This window comes from Monoraphidium neglectum (assembly GCF_000611645.1).
Source record: "Monoraphidium neglectum strain SAG 48.87 unplaced genomic scaffold scaffold01882, whole genome shotgun sequence".
Classification (NCBI taxonomy): Eukaryota; Viridiplantae; Chlorophyta; class Chlorophyceae; order Sphaeropleales; family Selenastraceae; genus Monoraphidium; species Monoraphidium neglectum.
Window position 1 is genome coordinate 3,461 of NW_014011746.1, and position 8,707 is coordinate 12,167.

Here is an 8,707-nt window from a genome sequence, read left to right on the forward strand (position 1 = left end):
TTTGTTTGAAAGGGATGAGGGCTGGTCTGGGGGTGCGGCATGGGGAACGACGGCAGCGTGATGCGCTTCACCGTGGGTGTGTGTGAAGAGACCAGAGGAGAGTTGATGGTCGACAGGTGGCCATGGTGCTCGCCCAAGGTCCAACCGGCGGCCCTGTGTGCCGCCCCATTGCGCGCACCTTGAAGATGAAGAAGCGTTCTATGGTGGAAGGGTTGGCCTTGACGGCCAGCTGCAGCTGGGTGCGTGCGGCGTGACCATCCTTGCGGGCCTGGGGGATTTGGGTGCGAGTGGGTGAGGGTCACCGGGGAGTATGCTGTGCAAATAGGGGGGGGTTGTACATGTCGAAGTCAAGCTGCAGTACATCAAGGTTGACGCTGCAACCTGACAACCAGCTGTGGTGTAGCCCGAGTATTGGCAGCCTGCACTGCCGGGGTTGTTAGGCCCTGGATACTTCCACCTGACCCACCCAGTGTGCCCCGCTCTTGCGCAATCTCAGGCCCACCTCTATTTGAAAGTTGGCCAGGGCGATCATGAGGGTGGCGCTGTTGGGGAAGCGCGCCAAGCCGCACTGCACACAGCGGAAGCGTCGTGAGGCCATAGTCTGTAGAACAGGTTGAGCTCAGGTACATGCACTGCCTGCTTACATGACAGGATGCCCCCCCCCTGCCTCAAAACCTTGAAAACACACAACATTCCGTTCCCGCCTCCCCTTGGAACCTCCTCCTCCACCTGTAAGCTTGCCATTCCACCCTGAATTCAGGCACATGCTTCCCGATCTCCTGGGACCCACATGCACGTTTCACATGCTTGGTACGCCACAGCACACCCACAACTCAAACAAGCTCGCATGTCCCTGGATCCTCCACCCACGCGACTCACACCTTGCACGTGAACTCCCCCAGGGCGCAGGCCTCCTCATCAGGCTGGCCGTCCTCATCCCACTTGCGCATGACACGCGCCAGGATCTCCACCTGAGGGCGCGGGTGGTGGTTTGTTTTCGTTTGAAACACACACACGTTGTTTGCGTGATGCACATAGAAGCGAACATTGGTGAGGCGCCAAGAACGGCGTTATGATGCAACATGGTGCCCACCCACGGCAAAAGAGCAAGGAAGCACGCAAGTAAGCAAAGCATGCAAGCATGAAAGTAGATGACACGTGTACGGCGGTTGACGGCGTGGCTATGCAGCTGTGGCTCTGTTGCATTCCCCGCACTGCTCCTTGCAGAAAAGGCGTATCTTTGTGCGGCAGGCTTGTGTGACATGATTATGCGTTCAATGACCGCCAGTACGTCATCCGGCTGACTTTCACCCATGCGTCATCGCCCCCCCTGCCCACCCTGTACACTGCGCCTCAGCACTCACTAGTTATTCATGCTGAGCACAAATACATGACGGTCCAGCAGCGGCATGCCCATCCCATTGCATCGCCTTGCACAACACGGTTGCGGCGACAACCCCGCGTCCCGCACCTCTGTGGTGCTGGAAAATCGGTACACCTTGCCCAGGTTGCGCAGCGCCTCGGGGTCGTCTTTGGCTGCGCGCAGCACCTTCAGCGGCCGCCGCAGCCACCACAGCCGCGCCGCGCTGGCGGCCGCGCCCAGCAGCACTGCCGCAAATATGCCGTACAGGACAGCCTGAGGGTGAAAGTTGTGTTGATGTTACCGTGTGGTTGTGTCAGCAGGGGGGGGTTAGCTGGACCATATGACACTCTAAGCTGCTTTGCCAGGTCAGTCCCCTTGACATGTTGATTCCGGCCGGCAACTACGCCGCAGCAGCCACATGCCTACCTTTCCCCACCCTGCCTACAACTCAACAAGCCCCTCCCCGGACCGCCTCACCCATGTGATATGTTCTCTCATTGCGGGGTTATCAGGGTACTTGTATGTCACGACATTCTAGGAGGGAGGGAGGGGGCCGAGGAGGACGAGACGAGGGGGGGCCAAGTTGTGGGAAGGGGGTGTTAGGTGGCAAGACCAAGGAGGCGCGTGTTGCGATCCCGCTAGCTGGTTTCTCAGGCTTCAGGGTGTTGCGTGCCACCAGGGCGGCGGCAGTGCACTGCGCTGGGCCTTGTGGCATTGCGCTCGGCTATCGGGCGGCCTGCTGGTGGCGACACCCTTTGCAAGTGAGTATCCACACCCTCATCACGCCAAACGAGTCCGTTTGCCAAACGCGTTTGCCCACATACCACACCAATTTGCAAGTGATTCTGATGTCCAAATGGACTCTGGATCTTGAACATACAGAACCAATTCAAAACGAGCATGCTTCTCCCCAACCCTCCTGAACACACATCCTGTCTCTCCGGGCACCCACCAGCAAAATGCAGGTGTAGACATTGCCGGTCCAAAGCCCGTTCCAAACGTGGTTGACCCAGTCGTTGTAGTATGATGCCTGGTATGTGTTGAGGGGGAAGGTCAAGGTTTCAGGGTTCAGGAGTTGAACTTGACGACTTGGCAGTGGTGATGGTCGGGGTGGGGTGAGGTGGGCACAGTGTGTGCGCTGCTTTCAAGTCCAGCAGCAGTCTGTGGCTGCTAGAAAAGGCGCAAGCACAGGTTTGCAACCGTGCCATGAGTTCGGCAGTACCCCCTTGGTTAAACTCCCTTTCGCTCAACCAGCCATCATCTGCAACCACGCTGAGACAATCCACAAGTAAGCCCCCTCTCCTCAGTTCCTGACTGCAATCCCTCCCTTTTCTCCTCTCTGCTGCCGCAACCCCTCCCCCATCCCACCGCCATGATCATCTGGTATGTTATGTAGCCGGAGCACACCGCCATCACAACACTTTGAAGCTTGGGGTTTGAGCCGCCAGCGGTGGACAGTACGACCATCACCATCTGCATGTAGTGGGTTATAATTTGGTTGTTGCCGCATGTCAGCCAGCAGCAACTGCAACGGCGGCGGAGATTACAGGGCAATAGCACCATGTCGCGCTTGGGTCCTGGACCTGGGAGTTGTCAACATGCAGCAGTGGGCCCACCTTGAGCGCAAGGGTTGTGAGGTTGGTGATGGCGGCGGGTGTGGCCAACATGTTGCGCGTCAAGGGGTTGAGGTCGCAGTCCCCCACTGACTGCGCAATATGGGGCGATAGAATGACAGGAGGTGGATTGCGGAAAATTTTGGGGTGCAGGACAGAAAATGGGGTTCTGATGAGACACATACAGGAAATGTAGAGGTTAACAAGCAGCCAAGCGTTTGTGTCACCATTATTACAGCCCTGTTGCCCAGCAGCAGCGGTGACGTGAGCTATGAGTCGTGCGATGGTGCGTGCGGGACATTCCGTCACGCGCCTCTCCAATGCCCCCCCTTCCGTTACCCATCTCCCGCGCCCAGCCAGCCCACCAGCCCGAGGCATGTGGCCATGAAGGTCAGGGTGACCACGACGGCAAAGGCCATGTGCGCCAGGTGGGGCATGGTCACGCAGGACTTCTCAAAGACGATATGCGTTACGCTGGACATCACAGACACCTCCTCCCAGTGGCATGCAAACCTGCATTGCATAATGTGAGAGGGATCCGTATACAGTCCCCTGTGGGGCTGGCGCAGAAATCATTGGCTACGCATTGTTGGCACCCTCAGCTGCCGCTGCTTCTTGATCAAGACCCAGCCAGTACAATCCCCTCTATTTGGCTCCTTCACACACATGCCTATCGTTGTGCCGTATGGCAAAAAAAACCAATTGCATGTGTCACCCTGTATGACCACCCCCCTCACATGAAGACCAGGAAATCCAGGATGCTGGGTGATGAGTGTGCATGTGGTTGCGTGTGCAGTTCATGAGGGCAGGATAAGAAAGGACTGCATCGCAACAAGATGGGCATGCCAGGGGCACAAGGTGTAGTCGCAGTCGCGCAGCCGGTATCGCACGCTTGTGCACATGCACGCCATATTGGAGATCGCCCTCATGCCTTTGGCACCAATGGAGCGATTGGCTCCTGTCATCTCCTCCAGCCCATGGGCCTCACCTGACCCATGCCACACTGTACATGATCAGTGCCAGCAGCTGCATGAACTGGACCAGCCTGAGGAGGGGTGAGGAGGTGCAGGGTTGTACGAATAGGTGGCTGCTGTGCCACCAAACGCGCAGGAAATGTAGTGGCCAGGGCCAGCCAGCAGTGACCGCAGTCGTCCGCCACAGCTGAGTCTGACATGTTGCAGCGCGATACGGCTGGGGGATTTCTCATCTCTTGGTACCCTGGAGGGGTGCCATAACCTCTGCAGGCCTGCCGCACCTGGCCAGCCAGCCACCCATACTGCTGTCATCCTTTCTTAGCACCTGCTTGTTGTTGGGATGTGTGTGTGCGTGCGTGTTCTTGCGTGCGCCCTTGCTGCGTGCGTGCGTGCAATGTGCCAGAGAGCTCAAATGCAAACTGTCTTCACGACACCTGACAAGCAGGACCAGTGCGAGCGCCGCAAAGTGCCACTGCGCTCCTGCTTCGGTGCCACTGGTTTATCCCTGTGCCCCTGTCAGAGCACCCTCCCCTGCCACAAGCGGGGTGGCAGCCACCACATACATCCATCCTTGATGCCGAATGCCGCAATGACCAGCTAGATTACCCACCACAGCAACGTATGCTGTCAATGCAAGAGAGATAACAATGGTCGCCGCGATGATGTAGAACACCACAATCTGTAGGTTTAGAGACGGCACAAGGAGGAAACGGCACTTGGGGGCTGGGTGCTGGGGACTGATGGATGAAGCGGGATGGAGGGGCGAACGGCAGGCGGCACTCGACGCTGGTGACTAGCACAGCCGAACCGCCAGCGGCCGCACTGCAAGGGATTGGGTTAGATTCCTCTGCATCAATCGGCCGAACGCCACACCCTGCACATCACCCCTCCATCAAAACGCATTCAGTCCTCGCAAATCAACACATGCCGCGCAACCCAGCCCCACTCCATTGACCCCAAGCCGTGCCTCACGTAGGTGTTGTATCCCTTTGGCAGCACCAGGAATCGGAACAGCACCCAGCGTATGACCTTGAACGCCGCCAGTTCCCTGTGGACCAGCCACCTGGCAGCGGCAAGCAAGCAAGCGTGGTGGGGCAGGTGGGGGGGTTTGTGAGGTGTTGCGGAAGGCACCAAGAGCCTGGGGCAGGGCATCCAAAGGCGGCGGGGCTGTAACAAGTGCAGCCCTGTGTTTTCCGCTAGTCTCCCTGCGCCCACTGCCTCGTGGCTTGTTGGACATCGGCCTGCGATCACCCGCTGCATGCACCCTCATGCTAGCACGCCTGCAGCTCCCTGCCGCCATGCCTCCCCTGTCAGTGCCCTAGCCAAGACTGCCGCTCCCTGTGCCGGCACGTGGTTAGAGCTTCCAGTTCTTGACGCCCACCATAAACCTCCCTCAGCACTCGCCGCCTCAATTGTTCCCAGCCTCTAATGCACCCTGTGCCTCCTTCCATGCGCAGAGGCACTTTGCATGCGCGGTGGATGAGCGACACCCCCCCCCGTCCCATCCACCTCCCCGCATCCCGGCCTGCGCGAGGGCTCACAAGAACTCCGTGTTGAACACGACGCGGAACATTTGCAGGAACTCCAGCACAATCCGCAGCACCACCCATCGCAGGTCCTGCTGGCTGCGGTTCTTGCCCAGCAGTACCAGCGTCGCAAAGATCTGGGGTGCGGCCAATGGCGGGGATGGCGACTTTGATGAACAGTGTGCGCACCTGGGCGCATGCACCCGTGTGCATGTGCACGTGCATGTGTGTACATGCATGCATGCATATGATTGTGTGTGTGGTGCGCGAGTGCGCATGTGTGCGCATGTGCGCATGCAAATATGTGCGAGCATGCGTGCTTGCGTGCGTGTGTGTGTGTGTGTGTGTGTGTGTATGCGCGTCTGAAAAGACCAACAGATCACGCAAGTGCAGAGCAACGCAATTGGCTTCAGGAGTTTAGCTTCCGATTGCAATTGTGTCGACAGATTGCGGGGGGGCAATGCGCCATGTGCACACCATTGTGCTGCGCCGCCGCAAGCGAATGCTGCGAGACTGGTGCGGTACCATGCCATGCGCTCACCGCCTCAGACACCCCGCGAGCCCCCGAGATGGAATCATTGATGTTCTCGCCGTCGCCATCAGCCCTGCGACACAGCCCCAGAAGCCACAGCGCGAGCAATGCCCACTCAGCAACAGAGCCATGTGATCAGTGCACCGCGCACACACAACATCAGGTGCACCCTTGCATGGGATAATGAGACACAGGTATGCCAGCTGCACGTAATCACGTGCTTGCAGACACAATGTCCCCAACCTCCAAATGCCTTGCCAGCCACTGCACGATCACTTACGCGCGATCCTCGAGTGCGTCGAGCGCACGCGCGTCCGACGTGTCGCTGGCCGCGCTGGAGGCGCCAGTGCTGAAGCTGTGGCGCGAGCTGTCCCCGGATTCACTCATCCTTCCAGAATGCTGTCAGATGGCTCTTGGTTGAGATCGGGTGATTCTGCCCTGTGCGCCTTCCTCGATCTCGTGAGGCCACCGGACACAGCTCCCGTCCTGACCTCCCCACAGTACTCAATTTGATTGACCCATCCTATTCATGCAAAACGGTCCATGAGGGCCGCCTGTGTTTGTTGCGCCAATCACGCAGATCGCCGAGCAGTCCAGGCAATTTCAAATACAAGACGATGCTGCAGCCTGCCTACCGGTAGATATCAAACCTCTCTCAGGATATTTCTAGGTCCAGGAGTATTCATGCACCATGGCCAGTCCAGCACAATCACCAAAACTTGAATTGGTGACCAAGTACCGGTACAGCCGACTGCGAGTGCACGACAGTAGGAACTCTGGCGAGACGTTCACCAGGAGGCGATCAGAGAACACATCCAACTTTCGGGCTTGCATGTGAGCGCTGAGCCTGCCTGGCGGGGCATGCCTTGCCTTGCGCGCGCGCCGCCGGCAACTTGCCGCAGTGGCCTGCGCTGTAACCCAAGCAAACGCCGCACCGAGCCTCAACTAGGTGCACGCCCCCCCCCCCATTACAAGGTGGAGGCGCCGTGCATGCGCAAGGCGCCACGCCTGCTGGCACAGGGACCCAATGGTTGTGCGGCCGTTCTTGTGTTGACACCCTGCAAACAGGGCTTTTTGTGCACAATGGGCACCGGTGTGCAGCGGGCGCCAGGCGCGGACTCTGGCCAGGCAGCCGAATGCAGTGCATCCTCAACTAACTGGGAGGAGCTTGCATCCTGATAGCAGGACACTGAGCAATGGTGGCTGTCTAGCAATCTCGGGGTGGCTGCTTGTGGGGATGCATGGTTTTGTGCTCTGTGGCTGTGTTACTGTACCTGTTTCACCCGACTGCCCCGAGCCTCCTCCCTGAGAAACTTGGCATGGGGTGTCTGGACACTGGCTTACATGCAATTTGGATGCATAGCAAAAGGCACATGGGACATGCAAGGGGAAGGCGGCCAACTACCTGCTCTCGCAGTTGGCCTGAAGAGCAGTAAGGTCCACGCGGTAGCAGTCGCAAAGGCGGGTGACGGATCACCCGGGGCTGGATGCGTGCCAGAGCTGGTTGTGCGTGACAACAACACCACTTGCTGACGTGCCATTGCGGTTGTTTGTGGAGGGCTGCTGGTGAGGTGAATGAATCAGAAAACAATTTGTGCAATTGATTGCGGTGCTGGGTGTCGTTCTGCGGGGTGGCCCCATCTCTGGTATTGAGGAGTTTCGAGTCCCACAAAGAGCGCGTGCGTAGGAAGCAAGCCCTCACCGCCGCCCGGGTGGCACTTGATTGTCGATGTATCACGACCCCTACCTTGAGAGGTGTGATAGGTGTCCGCCTGCAAGGTTGCGTGGGTGCTCGTGCAGGTGCATGGTCATCGGCACGGTCCCGAACAGGCCTGACCCCCTCAGCTTGCCTGCCGCAGCCAGGCACGACAATTATGGCTGCACACATCAAATGTGATTTCCCATTGCAGGTTTATAACCCTATCCCCTGTGTGTGTGTGGGTGCGTTTGGGTGTGTGTGGGACAGCCCGTTCACTCGGGCGGGCTGTAGGGGCCATGATGGGCGCTCTGTGCCTGACCAATAAATAAGGTATATATTAAGGAGCGAATGCAGCCTGTGTAACAGCCCGCTAGGTTGCTCTTCGCGGAGTTGGCTTCCCGGCCCGGCCGTTCATTCGCTTCATTCGCTTGTGCTGCACAACCAAGACCACTAGCTCGTTCCAGTGTCGGCTTAATTCGCTCCTGGCATAATTTACTACAATCTTAGCGGTCAGCCACCCACATACGCACCCTTCCCGGAAAGGCACCATTCGCTCCGTTCACTTCATTCGCTCCTGGCAAGTGGTTGCCGCGTGACGCGGTCCTAACAACGCTACCAAAAAGTCACATACGGCACACACATCGCTTTGATAGCCCTCGGGGCGGTGCACGGCCACCTAGATCTGCAGCCATGTCTGCTGTGCCTGGGCAGCAGCAGCAGCGGGCAGGAACTTCACCTCGCCGCTGGTGGGGTACCAGTCCGTGTGCAAGGAGGCAAAGAGAAAGGTGAATGGGGAGCCGGGAAACGAGCAACCCTTGTCTGATACTTAGGAGCCGCTAGCTGTACATGTGGGGGAGGGGTTGGAGCGGTTGATCACCCATGACATGCTCTTTGATGGCGTTCAAACAACAAAAACACAAAAACACGTCATTTTACCCTTGCCCCCTGCTTTCTTCAGGCCTGGAGCCCATGAGCAGCAAGTGCGACGCGGTGTGCAGCG

The 8,707-nt window shown here is 58.3% G+C and overlaps 2 protein-coding genes across 2 annotated transcripts in view; both read right to left on the minus strand.

Moving 5' to 3' along the window:
- MNEG_9288 (hypothetical protein) overlaps positions 1 to 4,251 on the minus strand; it is a gene marked incomplete at both ends in the record, with an annotated part of 7,083 nt that extends 2,832 nt beyond the window's left edge. Inside the window, 12 exons of the mRNA XM_014042239.1 lie at positions 179 to 268; positions 503 to 568; positions 882 to 971; positions 1,472 to 1,636; positions 1,841 to 1,897; positions 2,316 to 2,393; positions 2,732 to 2,836; positions 2,980 to 3,069; positions 3,342 to 3,489; positions 3,714 to 3,737; positions 3,965 to 4,021; positions 4,232 to 4,251. Of these exons, the coding sequence (XP_013897693.1) occupies positions 179 to 268; positions 503 to 568; positions 882 to 971; positions 1,472 to 1,636; positions 1,841 to 1,897; positions 2,316 to 2,393; positions 2,732 to 2,836; positions 2,980 to 3,069; positions 3,342 to 3,489; positions 3,714 to 3,737; positions 3,965 to 4,021; positions 4,232 to 4,251 (990 nt within the window). The remainder of the gene's footprint in view (positions 1 to 178; positions 269 to 502; positions 569 to 881; positions 972 to 1,471; positions 1,637 to 1,840; positions 1,898 to 2,315; positions 2,394 to 2,731; positions 2,837 to 2,979; positions 3,070 to 3,341; positions 3,490 to 3,713; positions 3,738 to 3,964; positions 4,022 to 4,231) is intronic.
- A 1,236-nt stretch (positions 4,252 to 5,487) lies between these two features.
- MNEG_9289 (hypothetical protein) lies at positions 5,488 to 6,395 on the minus strand (the record flags this gene model as incomplete). Its single annotated transcript, XM_014042240.1, has 3 exons — positions 5,488 to 5,613; positions 6,018 to 6,081; positions 6,289 to 6,395. 3 exons carry the CDS (start codon positions 6,393 to 6,395, stop codon positions 5,488 to 5,490), a joined length of 297 nt encoding a protein of 98 aa, XP_013897694.1.
- Positions 6,396 to 8,707: the final 2,312 nt, after the last annotated feature.